We start from the raw sequence: 18,266 nt of genomic DNA, 5'->3' as shown, positions 1-18,266 counted from the left end.
CAGGCCACCGAGGTCCAAGCCGCACTTGCTGCCCCATTGAGGACGAGGCGTCAGAAGGAGCGGTGACGGTGTCGTTGAGGAGCCGGACGCACGGCACGCGGAGCTGGCCGGCCCGGCACCCGCGGCCCCCTGCCGTTCCCTCCTATTGTGTCGGGTAAGGTGCCTGTGTGTGGGCAGGAAGAGGGGTTGGGGGCTGGGGACCCGGGAGGCCGGGAGGCGGGGGCCTGTGGGAAGAGGGAGGAAGGGGAATGTAGGTGAGCCCTGGGGCCACTCGCAGCTTATGGAAGGGTCTTAGTTGCTGCGGGAATCGGAGTTGGGGGCAGGTGACGGTGGAGGGGGGCGTTGCTGAGTAATCCCGAGCGGCTGCCAAAGCCTGGCAGAGAGGCGCAGGGCTCCGTGGGGAGCGGGTGTGGCTCAGTGCGCATGCGCCACGGCTGACTCGCCTAAGAGCTGGGAGTGAAGTGAGGGGACCTGAATCCGAGGTAGTTGGGACTCTGCGTGTCATCTCACTTTCTAGGTCCCCAGTGATAACATTGCCCCTGTCATAGTGCTGCCAGCATTCCCGGCCTCCTAAGGAAGCTTCTTTTCCCTGTGCTCAGCTCGCTTAATGTCATTCAAACCTTACCTATTTGTCTCTGGGCAGTCTAGGGGGCAAGAAGTGGCCTGGGAAAAGTGACAAATTGCTATCCAGTGTGCCTGTGGGTTCGCAGCCCCAGCACTGTCGTTGTGAAGAATGAAAGGATAGACGTGAGACTCCACATTAAATGTAGGCATGCATGTGGGAATAGCGTTGTAGTGGCATGACAGCTGTGGCATTTGAACTCATCATGGGTGTAGCTAATAACTTCTTAGCTCTGCAAAATGAATCCAGTGCACCAGAGGGCTTCCCTGGTAAGGAACACCCCTCCTGTCAACCACCTCCACCAAGCATCAGGTTGTATTAGAAACAACGTACACCATTTAAGTTAGAGGGTCTCAATGATTCAATCATTTCTCATTTCCGTTGACTTTTACATAGATTAAATAGCCACGCTCAATTCTCCAGCACAGTCTTTAAATATTGTGCCAGGATTCAACAATGAATTGAATAGCCCTTACCAGTGTGTTGCCACAAAGTGGGCTTTCCCCACATCTCCAACCATGGCTCCCCGCCTGTGCAGACTTCCATCAGGGCCTCTCTCGTCCACTGCCTGGCCTCTCCCCCTCCCGCCCCTTGGTCAGCTCCCACCTAGCCAGCCCTGCAGTACATATCCCTCTGAAGACTTGCTCTTAAACAATCTGCACTACAGATTTTAAGCATCATTCCACTCCATGGCAACTGAACTGACGTTACCACTTTGCTTTTCTGCCTCTCTTCTCTCAATCATCACACGAAAATGTTGTTTTCAAAGGTTCAACCTCTTTTCTTTTTCTTCATTGTACTGCCTCCTCCCCCACCTCCACCCACACCTTCAAGCATTCCCAACAAAATACATTAATTTGAATAAGACTGTGTGGGTGCAGGCACAGCAGAGTCAGAAGGTTTCAAGTGTGTTTAAGAACAAAGAGCTGGGGAGTATTGGTTATGTGGATCCCTAATTCACCTTGCTGTCCAAGACTGAGACCATAATGGGGAAAAAGTGAATAAACTATACTTTGAGAGTGTTCATTAATCTGCTTGGAGGGGGTGGATAGGAAAGGAGAATTGCAGCTCTTGAATATTTGAGTCAGTTAGAGCCAGATCTTTCTCTGAATGGTACAAAAATCAGAATAAATATTTTGATTCAAACCCTAGCCTGATGGGGATGCATAAAGCATTTGACATTCCTATTAAACTTATTTAGGTTTATTAAAGAATTCTTTTGCCTGCTTAATGCTACCATCTTTTAAGGTTTAGATTAAATGTCATATTCTGGGGATGGGGGAATTGTTTCATTTGCTCTTATGCTGTGCTAGTTCTTTTTAATGTAAGTATGTACTGAAGAACATCACACTCATTTTCACACAATGATGAATGGTAGTCAAGATGCCAGCATCCACTGACAACATCCAGTGGAGATAATTATTCTGCTCTGTGTTTGGTAGGAATGGAGAAATGTATACACTTACTTTTTAAATGTGAGGGGAGGAGGAGGGAAATTGGAGCACTTGCCTTGACTTTCAACAGGTGGAATTCCTATGACGTCCCATCTAGAAATGATCCAGATAATTTTATAACTTATCTTTAGTCATCTTATAAATAATAGTATTTGAACATCTTACAGCACTATGGACCCATTGTACCTTGGCATCAGTTCAGAGGCATTAATTCTGGTCACTTACCTAACCAATTAATTCATAAATATTTATTGATTATTCCTGTGGAGGATCCTAGTGCTGTATGCTGAAGGAGCTTCAAGGATGTACACAAACAGGTGCTTTACTATCCAGGAGTCTAAAATTGGTTGTGTAGGAAAGACATCTTTTGAAAAAAGTTTGTTAAGAAAATAAGGCAGAGCCGGGCTCGGTGGCTCAGCCTGTAATCCCGTGCCTTTGGGAGGCTGAGGTGAGTGGATTGCCTGAGCCTGCAGGTTCGAGACCTGCCTGGGCAGCAAGACCTCATCTCTACAATAAATCAAAAAATTAGCCGGGCATGGTAGCGCATGCCTGTAATTCCGGCTACTCGGAAGGCTGAGGCGGAAGGATCGCAGGAGCCCAGCAGGTCGAGGCTGCGGTGGCTGGGAGCGGCCACTGCACTCCAGTCTGGGCGACAGAGTGAGACTCCAACTCAAAAAAAAAAAAACAAGAAAATAAGGCAATATAATGACACAAGTTCAACGGTAAACCATGAGATCTTAAACTTATATGACAATTTGTAAACTCCTTGAGGGCAAAATCTTGCCTCAAACATTTATGCATTTCAAGCAGTATCTATACAGAATGGGTGTTCAAGTGATGAAGCTTTACAGAGTAGGTTGGTTGGGCAGAAACCGGAAGCAGGGAGAGAAGAGCTAGAAAGCTTTCACAATAGATAAAATATGAGGAGATGTGGACCAAAATGAGGATGGTAGCAGAGGACTACAAAAGGAAATTTCAAGCAGGATTTAGTGATCAAAGGCAAGGAGACAAACCTAAACTGTATTCATTTCTACTTCTAGCAAACAATTGGGAGTAGGAAACAGCAGAGGAGAGTAGGGCGTCTTCTTTGTAGGGCCACAGCACGCAATAGACACACAAATGTTTTCTCAAATGTCAGTAGCAGGATTGGACCAGAAGACCCTGAAGGTCCCTCCAACACTGAGATTCTGTGCCATATGAGGAGACTCAAAATTGCCACAGAACAGGGCATTCACACATATGGGAGAAAGAGAAAAGAAAGAATTGTTATCTCCCCTCTAGCAGACCCTTTCAGAGAAGGGTTATTACTGAGCCACAGGCCCCCACCAGTGAATGCAAGGAGGTGAAGGAGCAAGAGGAACAAAAATCTCAAACCAAATTTTTCAAGAAATGCTTACAAATCTGTGCAGACTTCATAACTTATTCATTCTCCCCCAATCCTGTGAGTTAAATAGGGCAGGTATTATCTGCTTTATTATTATATAAGAAAATATTGAAACAGAAAGATTAAATGACCTGCCCAAGTTCATAAAAGAAATGAATGGTGTAGCAGTGATGAAGACCCTGGAGTCTTGATGGCTGCCAGCCCAGCACTCCTCACACTAAACTATGTTGCTTTTTCTCCTTTTTCCCTGGCATTGAACCTGTGTACCCAGAAGTTATGTGTGCACACGGCCAAATAGGGAATGCACAAGCAACTGCAGCATTATCTCAGATCGTTATTAATACATCATAATTATTCCTGGAGCTGAGCATTTGGTTTCCATATTCACTCAGTCCTTGACCCATCTGCTGCATTTATCTGCAGCCGGGAAAGTAGGGTCGGTGAGCGGTTTAATGATGTGAACACCTGTTTGCTAAGAACTTAAGAAATCTTATTTGGCATGGACTCCTAATACTAGCCATCTGTATCATGCCCAAGTTTGTACTCCTGTTACTTTTTAAAATGAGAGTTCAAGAGTTCTTCTCTGTAAAATTACCCTACATAGAAAACAAAAAAGTGTGCTAACACTTGTTTCATCTCCATTTAAACAAATGTTTGTCACTTGAGCTAGTTCCAAAGACAGCAATTTCAGTGCAGAAACAAAAAGAGGACAAAGATCAGGAATTGTAGGAAACCTGAGATTTCTGTAGAGTATATATAGATCATCAGAAAGAAAATAAAACCTATCCATTTAGAAGATATTGTTTAAATACACAATTACTTATTTAAATATTTAATGAATCCCATATATACTTTATCTATATTTGAAAAAATAACATGATATTATTAAGGAGCATAGATTTTATTAAAGCTTCTTTATTCCTCAGTAAGAAAGAAGGCTCAACAGATCTAGGAACTGTTTTTCTTTTTAGAGTGGTACTTTTGATGCTGCTTCAATAAAATTCTTACTGCAACTAACTATAATATTATATAATATTAGATGAAAGTGTGTTTGAATTTAATAAGGCCAGCTAAATACTAAAGCCTGTGTTCAAGACATATGACCTAAATTAATGAATAAAATAGCTAGCCAAGGGAAGATACTGTGTTATAAACAAAAAGCCCACAAACATAATTTTTTCCTCTTCTCTGATCATGTGAATCAATTGCAGAGACAAATGTGAGGCAGATTGGTGAGTGCACGAATAACTTTCTCAGAGATGAGAATGTTGGTTGGTATAAAGGGAAAGAGATTTCAACATATCTTAGATGGCTCTGTGCTTTCCCATTCCTGAATATCATCTATTGTGAATATCATCTACTTTATTTGATTTACTTTTACTTTGAATGGAGAATTCAATAGAGAGACAATATAAAACTAAAGCAATCATATAAACTCCATTCAAATTAGGACAAGTTAAAGTTCTTGCTATAAAATTAGTTATGTTAAGCATTTGTAGAATTTTGAATTCAAGTATATTTGTGAAAAGTATCTTCTGTAGGTTACTTGAGATTGCTCTGGGTTCTTTTTTCCCAACCTAAATGTATTTGTATTTGTAATTTTCATTTTATTTAATTATAGTTTTTTTAAAAATAATGCTTCCCATTTTATTTTTTAGAACTCTAAAAAGAAAGAATAAAACAACAACAGAAAAAAAGAAAAAGATTGAAATTGTGACAAAAACCCAACTTGGTAGGTATTTCATGGAGGTACACTATGAATTTTAGATATTTACAATTTTGATTTTCTAAAAATGAATATTTAGAAAAATACATATATAAGAAAAATATATAGTTAGTACACATGCATTCCAAAATAATTTGAAGGGCTACTGAGTTTTTATTAATTAGATTTCCAATGTGTGTGCTCCCAGAAGCTCTTTTGCATGCACTCCTTTGATTAGTGATTAGTTTTCATCCCTTTGGGTTTCTAGCATGAATGTCATCTGATTAACCTCATCATTATTGAGTTTCCATGCTAGACCTAGTGTGAAAGTACCCAACAAGATACTGTATAGCAAAAGGTAGTAGTTGTTTGGTAAGCATTTGATCATTTTATTTTAAGATGCAGTCTAGGAATTCCATGCGTAGAAATGTTGTAGAGGTAACAAGAAAGGTACTGTATAATGATTAGCACTTTAAATTTTACAGTATGTTTTCATATATCTCTATTATGGAATTAAAACCTAAATCCAAAACTAATAAGCCATTTAGTATTTTCTGGGTTTTTGTTGTTGAGTTGGAGTCTCACTTTGTCGCCCAGGCGGCAATGTAGTGGCACACTCACAGCCACCGCAGCCTCGACCTACTGGGTTCAGGCAATCCTTCCACCTCAGCCTTCCAAGTAGCTGGAACTACAGGCACATGCCACCATACCCGGCTAATTTTTTTGATTTATTGTAGAAATGAGGTCTCACCAAGTTGCCCAGGCTGGTCTCGAACCCATAGGCTCAGGCAATTCTCTCACCTCGGCCTCCCAAAGTGTGAGGATTATAGGCATGAGCCACCATGCCTGGCCAAGATTTTCTGTCTTAATGATAGCTGTTACATTGGTATCAGTCAACTGTCATCAACTTAAGTGTCATTGTTTCATGAAGAAAAGATTATGGAAGATTCTTTGTTTATAAGGGTATCCATAGCAATGCAAGTATGATGGGGTAAATGCCTGTAGAAACTTAGCCTTTTCCAAATTCTGAGGGTCCAAACTAATTCTGGCCCAGACGTCCACAGACAGAATCAGGAATCCAGAGTACACAGTCTCTTCTCAACAATTCGTTGCTTCATCGGGAGCAGACTTTAAACCCCAAATCAGTTTCATATTATTTGACTCTGTTTGGAACTGTACAAACTGGACGCTAAAGTGGTCACATTTAAGTAACATTCCTGTTCTAGGCTCTCTCCCCTAGAATAGGGTCAGAACTGAACCAAATTATAGGACCATCTGCTAGTCCATTTACCCATGGCATGCAGCCATTTTCCTGGCACTGGCAAGAGACCTCAGAAAAACAAGCCCTGTTTTTCCCCCTATGCAAAAAGAGGTGTTTTTTTTTACTTCTAAATTAATTTCTTAACCACTGTTACATACTGCACTGCTACAAAGAGTTTTATTTCTTGTTCTGTACTACAACAGTTAATGAGCATAAATCAAGAGATGTTAAATTAGAAGGCCTCATAATTCAGAGAAATTTTCTATGAAGTTTATTGCAGTTTCAGGTTTAACTGTTTTCCATCCGACTTTTTCTTTTATTTTCAGGTTATCTTGGTTACAAACTCCTTCCCTTCTGGTGCTGCAACAATGAGTGGGAAATCGCTGCTCTTAAAGGTCATTCTCTTGGGTGATGGTGGAGTTGGGAAAAGCTCGCTTATGAACCGTTATGTAACCAATAAATTTGACTCCCAGGCTTTTCATACCATAGGGGTAGAGTTCTTAAATCGAGATCTGGAGGTAGATGGACGCTTTGTAACCCTCCAGATCTGGGACACAGCAGGACAGGAACGTTTCAAGAGCCTTAGGACACCCTTCTACAGGGGAGCAGACTGCTGCCTCTTGACCTTCAGTGTGGATGACCGGCAGAGCTTCGAGAATCTTGGTAACTGGCAGAAAGAATTTATTTACTATGCAGATGTGAAGGACCCTGAACACTTCCCCTTTGTAGTTCTGGGTAACAAGGTAGACAAAGAGGATAGGCAAGTGACTACTGAGGAGGCACAAGCCTGGTGCATGGAGAATGGGGATTACCCTTATCTAGAAACTAGTGCCAAAGATGACACTAATGTGACAGTGGCCTTTGAAGAAGCTGTCAGGCAGGTGTTGGCTGTAGAGGAACAGCTGGAACATTGCATGTTAGGTCACACCATTGACTTGAACAGTGGCTCCAAAGCAGGATCTTCATGCTGTTAAAAATAAGGAGCCTTTTAAATGTGTGCCCCAAATTGGTGAGTCAATATTGTAAGAATAACTGTGCTCCTCTAAGAGTGCACACACACACACAAGAAGGTAAGAGATATGGTTCTGATTGTGAAACAGAACCTTGCAAATTGAAGTGTAGAGCAATTTTAAAAAAACTATCAAACCACGTGGTTTTTGTGTGATTTCTGCTATTTCTTCTTCTTGTGTGTCTCAGGATGTATCAAAAAGTTTTAGACCTGAGAGATTTAAATATTTTTTAAGTCACAGTTTAAACCTAGAACCAAGCCGCATGAAGGAATTAAAGAGCTACCGCTATCTCTTAAAGCGTTCCATTAATCAATTAACAAATGTCACCATCAGACTCTTGCCAAGCAGTTTCTGACATTTCTGCTAAAGGGGAAAAAAAATAAGACTTTGAGCTGTATTACAATAAAATAATAATGCAAACAAGGATTCCTAAGTTTGAATTATAAAGAAGTTATAATGATTAGGAATGCAAAAGTATAATAATGTACATTGACTTGTTTAAATCCTTATGTCTGGCTTGCTCCAATCTGAGCTTTTCAGAAAATACTATTTCAATAAGAAATACTCCCAGCTGAGCTTTTCAGAAAATACCATCTCAATAGGAAATACTCTAATGACACTGGCAATTGATCATACTTCTTGTGTTTGAAGTCACAGGATACTAATAAATGGATTATGCTTAATTATGCCAACTACCCTTGCAAATAAATGGTTGGTCTGCTTTTACTTCATAAGTCTACTTTTGCTGCATAGAGATGTTGCTTCTCTGACAACCTCTTATCAATTTAGCAATGCTGCTTAGTACGTATGGCTTTGGGCGCAGTGCTCTCTGCTCATAATTTAGATGGTCCTTTGATCCACCATGCTGGGCTCATGGAGAGGGCTTCCGAAAAGATTGGAGGATAATGGGCTTTTCTCATAGAGTTCCTTAACTCAAATATTTATTGTAGAAGAAGGAACTGATTTCTTGCACTGTATGTTCAGTCGACCAAATTAAGACACTGAAAGCAAAAAAAGCAGATTTTAACCCTGTGTTAGAATGAATTTCTCATAATTTGAGTTGTCGAAACATTAGAATGAACTGCCTTAATAGTGAGCTCCCTTTCAGTGAAAATATTCGCTGGGTGACCATCTGTTACAATACCATAAAAATAATTTCTGTACTGAATACATGTTCATTATAAAGTCCTTTCTGACTGTAAATTCTAAGAATCTGTAAACTATGTCAGTGCCATACTGTGGTTGGATTTTTCTGAAGGTAACAGCTAAGACTATGGAGAAGGACTTTAAAAATTCTCAAACCATTCTGTGATCAGCCTTGAACAACTGTGTAGCCCTTTTGCTTTTGCACTGTGGCAGGAAAAATTCTTAAGCTCTGTGTAATCTTTATGTGCCCTGAGAAAAACATCATACAGATACTACATTAAAATATAAAAGTGGTTTGACAATTTTCGTTACCATGACTCCCAGTTATATACCATATTATGAATATGAATATGCAGTCTGGTTCTTGTGGATTGATCTGTTCGTCCTGCATAGTTTTTAATCTGGACTTTAAAATATCTGTGATTTAAAAAGAAGTTACCCAAGGAGGTGAAGGAGTTAGAAATGACCCCAGAAAGAGACCCAGGCCAGGAAGCGGGTGGGAGCTTTCACAGGAATACAGCCTAGACCTCTCCATTGTAGCCACATATAGAATCAGCCTTACATGTGGGACCTTATGTGCTTTAAGAGCTCTGGGACTTTTCGGCCACATAGACAAGAGGGCAATTTTTCAGCCCAATCGTACTCAATATTTCCAATTATGATATAGTCCTGACCCTATTATTCAATTAACTTTGATGCCAGAAGTCAAAACCAGAACTGGGACCCCATGGCTCTTAAGTATTGGTCCCTATCCTGCCTATGCCTATAGCCAACCACACTGATTTTCAAGTTCTATGATCATTTTGCTACTATCATGTTGTGGTGAAAATCTGTATGTTGAACTGTTAAATGCTAATCATTTTTAAGTGCATGAAACCTGGGGCCTTCTCTTTCTACTTGCACTCTGCTTATAATTGTTTCTATTTGTAGATCTCAGGCCTTCATAAAGACCTCCATCAACTCACAAAAATACTTGTCTTTATTAGAGTGGCATGTGGTCATTTGAATTAAAAAATTATGTGGGTATCTGATTCATAGGTATTTTGTCCATCCAAGACAAGTGTTAATTTTCTTGGCCCGTCAACTGAAGCCCTTAGCCATACTAATTTTTTTCTGCCAAATTACACAATATCTTAATGAAAGTACTTAACATTTTAAGTGACAAAAACAGTGGCATTCGTGAGTAACACTCAGTGGGGTGCTGACATATAGTTTGACTAAGGTTAAAAAACACCAAAGGCTGAAATCTGTGAGTACCAGGAACTGTGCATATAGGTTTAGGAATTGACTGTGGACCCTAGAATGTACAGTGCAATATTTTCAGTAGGTATTCTTTTAAAGAACATTAGATTTGGGGGATAATATATTTCTAATTAGGACTATACTGTCTTTCAATGGTCCATTAAAACATGATACAGAATATTTATTTAGTTTATTGTCATGTCAGGGGGCCTCAGATTCTGTGTCTTCAGTGGATTGATGAATTTCAGGTTAATTTGTGCCTGCCTCAGTCAGCTCTACTTTATCCTGAGGTATTCCACAATCTTCTTGTTGCAGGTGCTGCTAAAACGAAAAACAAAAAAACAAAAAAAAACTCAAAATTGTGTATCAGATATTTTCTTTCAACTGTAAAAAAAAAATCTGTGTTAAAGTGAATAAAAAGTGCATTTTGAATAACCAACACACAAAGCTTGTGTTTCTTCTCTCCCTTTCTTTTTGAGCAATTGCTGGAGGTGACAAACCATAATTATCAATTAAGTTACCCTTTCAGGTCACACTGGTTATGGCCTCTGGTCATGTTTCCCATGACTCCAAGCAGCCACTACCTAGTGATGAGACATACTGCTGTCTTCATTGAGAAGCTGACTCAAAAGACCGGGATGGGGAGATCCATTTTATTTGATACCACTTCGTAATGCATGAAGAGTATTTGGACTGGAAATTGTATCTTAATTCTTAACCACTGCACAATATATTCATATAACAAAGCTGCACTTATATCCCCTAAATTTATACAAATAATAATAAGAAGAAAAAAATCTCTTTATAGTAAACAGTTGCATAAAAAATTCAAAATAAAGCATGTTAGACAAAATATATATATTCCCTTTATTTCTTGACTAGTGAATTGTCTAGACCTTAGGAAAACATGAAAAAAATAGGTGAAACATCAGAAAAACAAATGTTTTATTAAATATTCTGTTATCTTGCCTCTTACATATTGGACTTTAAAGATACTTTAGCTTCGGTCAGGCTCGGGGGCTCACACCTGTAATCCCAGCACTTTGAGAGGCCAGGCAAGAGGATTGCCTGAGCCCAGGGATTCAAGACAGCCTGGGCAACTTGGCTACAATAAGCCAAAAAAATAAGCCAAGTGTGATGGCACATGTCTGTAGTTCCAGCTACTTGGAAAGTTGAAGCGGAAGGATCACCTGAGCCCAACAGGTTGAGGCTTCAGTGGCCATGAGCGTGCCACTGTACTCGAGTTTGGGCGACAGAGTGAGACTCCTAGATAGATAGATAGATAGATAGATAGATAGATAGATAGATAGATAGATAGATAGATAGATAGAGTGAGACTCCTAGATAGGTAGGTAGATAGATAGATAGATAGATAGATAGATAGATAGATAGATAGATAGATAGATGATAGATAGATAGACATTAACATCATATGGTTTGAATATACATAATGGTGATTTTTAAATTATAGACAAAAGTCTCTCTACAGCACTTAATTTCATTACCTTGATTCCATCTGTAACAGTCCTCTTCTCCCCTCTGTCTGTTTTTGCCTATTGGAACTTTGGGTAGTTGAAACTGGGGGGCAGGTATTTTTGTTTTTTGTTTTTTTGCCACACTGACCATTTCCATCTCTGGGTATTATCATTAAACAAATTATCAGACCATGCTTCAAATACAGCACCTTTTTTTTTTGTAGGAGTCTCATGCTGTCACCCAGGCTGGGGTGAAGTGACATGATCACAGCCATTGCAGCCTCGATCCGCTGTGCTCAGATCATTCTTCCACCTCAGCCTTCCAAGTAGCTGGGACTACAGGCACGTATCACTATACTTGGATAATTTTTTAAGTTATTGTAGAGACAAGGTCTCATCAAGTTGTCCGGGCTGTTCTCAAACTTCTAGTCTCAGGCAATCCTTTCACCTCAGCCTCCCAAAGTGCTGGGATTACAAGCATGAGCCACCACACCCAGCCCCAAATCATTTTGACTAGACTATAATAATGCAACTTTTAGGCTATAGAGGGTCATATATTTATGAGCCCCTTGAAAAGCATTTGTTCATCCATAACTGATATTTTAAGAGCAGAAAGCTAGCTTTCTCTCTGCTGTTTTTCTACCTAATTCATCACTCAATAAGAAATCTCCTTATGATGTCTTAAGAAATAGTAGTCTCATTTTTTGAGAAATGGTTGGACTATAGTGCTTCCAGAAGGTGAAAGGTGTGGGATACATGGTTTCTCTCCAATCCTATAATTGTATTTTTTTTTAAGTTGGAGTCTCACTCTTGTCTCCCAGGCTGGAGTGTAGTTGGCACGCTCATGGCCACCACAGCCTCAACCTGCTGGGTTTAGGGGATCCTTCCGCCTCAGCCTTCCAAGTAGCTGGAACTACAGACACATGCCGCCACACTCAGCTAGTTTTTGTGATTTATTGTAAACACGAGGTCTCACCAAGTTTCCCAGGGTGGTCTTGAACCCCTGGGCTCAGGCAATCCACTCGCCTCGGCCTCCCAAAGTGCTGGAATTACAGGCTGAGCCACCGTGCCCCTTCGGGTCCCCTCCTACTCTGGGAGTTTTTCTGTCCTCTCAATAAATTCTACTTTCAAAAAAAAAAAGTCACTGGAAAATAGAGAAGTCAATTTGAGTAATTTCAAGATGGGAAATAGATAGAGGTAGACATCTCTATTTTCATTTGAATTACCCAAAGTTGTTCCTGCAATGTTTTTTGTTTTATGGTTTTTGGTTTTTTTAACCTCAGTGATCCAAATAATTATTTCACTTTTTTCTCTCCTTGCTGTGGAGATATAGGATTTATTACAATGGAGTGCTTTTCTGATTTTAGGGCAGATAAACTATGATATACTGTCTTAGTTCATCCAGGCTGCTCTACAAAATACCATTATCTGGGTAGCTTGTAAGCAACAGAAATTTATTTCTCACAGTTCTGGGGTATAGGAAGTCCAAAACCAAGGTGCCAGCAGATTTCGTGTCTGATGAGGGCCTGATTTCTCATTCATAGATGGCATCTTCTAGCAGTGTGGAAGGGGTGAGAGGTCTCTTTGGTGCCTCTTTTTTATAAGGACACTATATAGCAGGATGTCTATGAGGGCTTCACCCTCATGACCTAATCATCCCTCAAAGTCCCCAACTCCTAATACCATCACCTTGAGGATTAGTATTTCAACCTATGAATTTTGAGGGGACATAAACATTCAGGCCATAGCATAAACCTTTCTGATAAAATATTAATATATGGGCATGATTTGGGATAGTCATTAATGTTCTTTTCTTCCAAACTGGCCTGCTTAATTCCTCAAGTCTTCATCAACAGTAGAGCACTCATTATTTTCTTTCTTTCTTTCTTTCTTTCTTCTTTCTTTCTTTCTTTCTTTCTTTCTTTCTTTCTTTCTTTCGAGTCAGAGTCTCACTCTGTTGCCCAGGCTGGAGTGCAGTGACATGCTCACAGCCACCACAGCCTCGACCTGCTGGGTTCAGGCAATTCTTCCACCTCAGCCTTCCAAGAAGCTGGAACTACAGGCATGCACTACCGTGCCTGACTTATTATAGATTTGTTTTAATTGTAGAGTTGAGGTCTCACTAAGTTGCCCAGACTGATCTCAAGCCCCTGAGCTCAGACAATCCTCTCACTTTGGCCTCCCAAAGTGCTAGGATTACAGGTTTGAGCCGCTGCGCCCAGCCAAGCACTCATTCTTTAAGAGAAAGAAGGAATAATGACAGTCGCTAGCCGTGTTTACAGAATTAAGAAAAATTTTTAAAAATCTTATCTATATGCTTGCAAAGTTTGGTGAGCAAGGATCTGTCTTTTATTATTCTGCTGGTGGTAGCAATATTTATGTATGTTTGTTTTACGGAGTAAGAGGTTACTTACTGTTTGCCAGTGAGAATAAGCATCTTCCTTCACAGTACAAGATGTAGTTATATAGGAATTGCCTCAGTGATCTGTATCTTCATAAATCTCTTTGTTTCCTTCAAGGAAACATAGAGAATTATGACTCAGCCATACAGAAAGTTCTTTTTTATTTTATTTTTATTTAATATTTTAAAGATGTGGGGTGCAGTTCAGGGTTAGGTATACAAATGTTCATTATGCAGGTACCCTTGTTGATGAGGTGTGCCCCCCTCCCCTGGCAGTTTCCGATTACTGCCAATACCACCCCCTGCTCCCCTGGCAGTTTCCCACTACTGCCAATCCTTTTCTTATAGTATTGTGATAATTGTTCGAGGTCTGCATGTGAGAGAGAACACGTGATACTCAGTTCTTTGTTTCTGTGATAGATCACTCAATATTAAAGACTCTAAGTCCATCCAAGTTGCTGCGAAGTTCATAGCTTTGTCTTTCTTTATGACTGTGTAATATTCCATCATGTATATGTACCACATTTTGGTTTTTTTTGAGTTGGAGTCTCACTCTGTCGCCCAGACTGGAGTGCAGTGGCCGCTCCCGGCCACCGCAGCCTCGACCTGCTGGGCTCCGGCGATCCTTTTGCCTCAGTCTTCCAAGTAGCCGGAATTACAGGCATGCGCTACCACGCCCGGCTGATTTTTTTATTTATTGTAGAGATGAGGTCTTGCTGCCCAGGTGAGTCGTACCACATTTTTTTAATCCAGTCTTCTTTTGATGGGCAGCACAGTTGATTCCATGTTTTTGCGATTTTGAATAATGCTGCAATAAGTATGCGTATGCGGGTATCTTTTTCATAGAGTGATTTGAGTTCCCAGTAGGGGGATTGCAGGATCGTATCGAAGGTCGGTTTTTAGATCATTTAGAAATCGGCAGACTGTTTCCACAGAGTTTGTATTAGTTTACATTCCCACCAACAGTGTAGAAGTGTTCCCTTTTCAATGCATCCTCTCCAGCGTCTGTTGTTTTTTGAGTTTTTGAATATGACCATCCTGACTTATAGAAAAGTTCACTAGTATCTCAGTGTGGTTTTAATTTGCATTTCTTTGATGACTTGTGGGAGACTGAGCATTTTTTCATGTATCTGTTGGCTGCTCGTATGTCTTCTTTTGAGAAGTGTCTATTCCTATCTTTTGGCCACTTTGTAATGGAGCTGTTTTTCAGAAAATTCTTTTTAAGCTATGGGTTTTGGGTGTGCAAGGATGCATATTTTTAAGTAATCTGTCAGTTCCTTTCATGCTCTATGAACTATGGGCAAACGTGTAATGAGTCTCACTACAGCATTCCTAAAGAGTTGGGATATGCTGCCTTAATGAAATGAGTAGCTATTAGTTCAACATCAACTGTTTTGATTAGAGTGAACCTTTCTGTGGTGCATTCATGAAGAAGCAAGAGATAGGTTCATATTTTCTCTTTTCCTTCATGTTGTTTCTAACTGCCTTTGAAACAGCGTATCCAAGTGTGTGTCCTGGAATACATTGCTCAAGATAGAGTCTGCTGATAGATGGACAAGTGTTGAGAACCTTTGAATCTTCTCTTTTCCCATTTGTTCCCCACTAGAATTGCTAAATCTTAGTGTCGCCAGTAAATGCTTTAAAACTTTGTCTTTTTTTTCTTATTAAAGTGTTATACACATCCATGGCAAAGAAATGAGAGACCAAAAGAAATAGAAAAGCAAGTTAAAATAAAGTCATCTGTAATCCAATAACCCTAAAATAACCAAATTTTAACTATTTAGTGTGGATTTTAACGTATTTATATATACTTTTGAAATGGCATTATACTGCACATGCTGATTGTAATATATATATTACTAGTATATATATATATATATATATACTAGTGAACTTTTCTATAAGTCATTACATGTACTGGTAAAGATTATATTTTATATTTAATATTCCAGTGAAAAGATGTAGCCCAATTACCCATATTGCCAAACATTTCATGAAACACCTATTGCTAGTCGTTTAGGTTATTTTCCAGCTGCCTTCTTTTCATAAAATAAAGCAGTAGTAAAGACCCCTGATATTAACTTAACTCATATTTCTGTTTATTTCCTATAAGTAAAACTTCTAAATCAAAGAGTATAAGTATTTTATGACTTTTAATATACATTGGCAAATCGACCTCTGAAAGTTATCCCAAATGACATCAATGCCACTAGAATAAGAGGAGACCCAACTTTCCAAACACCCACACATTTGGAATGTTATCTTTTTTAACCACATTTGTTCAATGTGATAGATGAAAAAGTGATCTCGTTTTCATTTTCATTTGGTTAATTCTTTGAGAGTAGTAGTTGTTTATGTATTTATTAGCCATATTTTGAGTGAATGAACCATTATGGACCTTAGTCTATTTTATATGGGGAACATTCATTTTGGATTCTTATTGATTTCTAGGTACTCTTTTTTATATTGTGGCTATTAACCTTTGATCTTATCCATATTGCTGGTTTTCTGCAATCTCTTCCCATATCTCTTGCCTTTTAACTTTGCTTCTGGAATTTTAAAAACATATTACCATATTATTTAAAGGTTTATATTATGATAAAATAGAAAATTGTATGTGGCAGAGAGAGAAATGTCTATTTGATTTGTCCTTTTCCTGATCACATTTGAGACTACGAATTACTTTTATTTCGAAAGATTGCAAGTGTAAGTTTGTGTCAACATGATAAAATAATTGAAGAAAAAAATTCATTCAGATGCTTTATCTGCATGATGTCAAATGACTGGATTACATTGAGCTTATTATTGCTAGAATAAATAGATTATTCTGAAGTCTTGTACAAATACTGATTAAAAAAAAGTTCTGCTTTCAACCACAAGAGGGCAATAAAGACCAGTTAGTGTTCAGTCGTAGACCACCCCACCCTCCACCCCGCCTTTTTTTTTTTTTTTTTTTTTTTTTTTACAGACTGTTAGAACTGACCAGGAAGCTAGAAATTAAAATTACCCTTCCTTATTTCACACATGGGAAAATTGAAATCTGGAGTGGTTAAACGACGTGTTCAAGGCCATAGATATGGATAGTCAAGGCCATAGATATGGATAGTCAGAGAGTTATGTCGTAGACACTTTCAAGTTTACCACACTGTAATTTAGTCAAATTGACACAAACCACAAACACATTTTCTTCTGATTTTGAGATTGCTTCACTTTTAAAAATTGAGGTAAAATTCACATACAGCACTAGCCATCTTAAATGTACAATTCAGTTGCATCTAGTGTATTCACAAGGTTGTAAGCACACATTTTTAATCTCCTAGATTCAAATCCTAGTCATTTCTCAAAATGAATATGTTACCTCAGGCTACTTGTGGGAACTTGTTGTGCCTCTTCAGATTACGTAGGGAGATAATAGTGTCTTCCTCTGGGTTGTTGTGAGGATTACCAGAAAAAAATATGTACAAGTGCCTAGCAACATGTTTGACAAAGAGCAAATAAGAAATAAATTATTTATATCTTTCAAGATGGTAGCTGCTTGCCACCTAGTATTAGCATATTTATTTCACATAAAAAATAAAAATAGACCGGGCACTGTGGCTCACACCTGTAGTCCCAGCACTTTGGGAGGAGGAAGCAAGAGGATTGCCTGAGCCCAGGGGTTCGAGACTAGCCTGGGCAACTTAGTCTCTACAATAAACCAAAAAATAAACCAAAAAATTTGCCAGGCATGGTGGCAAGTACCTGTAGTTCCAGTTAGTCAGGAGGTTGAGGCAGTTCAGCCATGAGTGTGCCACTGCATTCCATCCCAGGTGACAGAGTAAGACTCCAACTCAAAAAAAAAAAAAAGAAAAGAAAATGAAAAATAAAAAATATAAAAATAGATGCCAGGATAGATTTTTCCCTTCTCATAACTATTATGTCTTTATTTATAATGTGTGCTCAGAAGTTAAAAATTATTTAAAAGAACTTCATTAAAATGGTTCTTGTAACATAATTGGCAACAGATGGCAGTATTTAATAGATGCGAAAGACCTTTTTTAAAGCAAACAGATTTCTTAGAAGAATTCTGGAAAAAGGAAGATAATTCGAGTTTAGGAGTGAGGTGCAGAAAGTCTGGTGATATATATGTTATTTTAGGTCAAATGCTGGAACAGACTCTAAGGTACTATGTCACAATCCCCTGTTTTTATAGACAATAAAACTGAGGAACAGAGAAGTTAAGCAAATTCCTGAAGGTTTCACAGTAGCCAGTGCCTGCTCAGGCCTAATAATGCTCCTGTTTCTCAGTCCCTATCTGGGACCAGAATTTTAACAATGTAGCTTAAAGGATACAGAGAGATGGGGATGAGGAGGAAATAAAACCTGAGAAGGAAAGAAAGGAAGGTTCGTTTTAAACCAAGCAGGATTTGGACTTCAGATGGTGGAAGGGGCAAAAGCCAACAGTAGCAGGCAGCTCTCACCTGGGAGAAATGTCCTTAATGACAGTCATATCCTTATTATTCCTCCCAAGGAGGTAACTTTAGAAACGACTGAGGAGGTATGCCTACCCCATAGTCTTTGACTTAT

At 39.2% G+C, this 18,266-nt stretch overlaps 1 protein-coding gene across 1 annotated transcript; it reads left to right on the top strand.

The window, feature by feature from the left end:
* On the top strand, positions 1-10,263 carry RAB9B (RAB9B, member RAS oncogene family). Its single transcript, XM_008049347.2, has 3 exons — positions 1-154; positions 5,119-5,192; positions 6,753-10,263. The coding sequence occupies exon 3, from the start codon at positions 6,795-6,797 to the stop codon at positions 7,398-7,400; it is 606 nt and encodes a 201-aa protein (XP_008047538.1). The 5' UTR covers positions 1-154; positions 5,119-5,192; positions 6,753-6,794; the 3' UTR covers positions 7,401-10,263.
* The last annotated feature ends 8,003 nt before the right edge of the window (positions 10,264-18,266 follow it).

The sequence above is a fragment of the Carlito syrichta genome, unplaced genomic scaffold (assembly GCF_000164805.1).
Source record: "Carlito syrichta isolate Samal-C Ts95f unplaced genomic scaffold, Tarsius_syrichta-2.0.1 Scaffold132475, whole genome shotgun sequence".
Lineage (NCBI taxonomy): Eukaryota > Metazoa > Chordata > Mammalia > Primates > Tarsiidae > Carlito > Carlito syrichta.
This window is presented reverse-complemented; position numbering and strand designations above follow the sequence as displayed.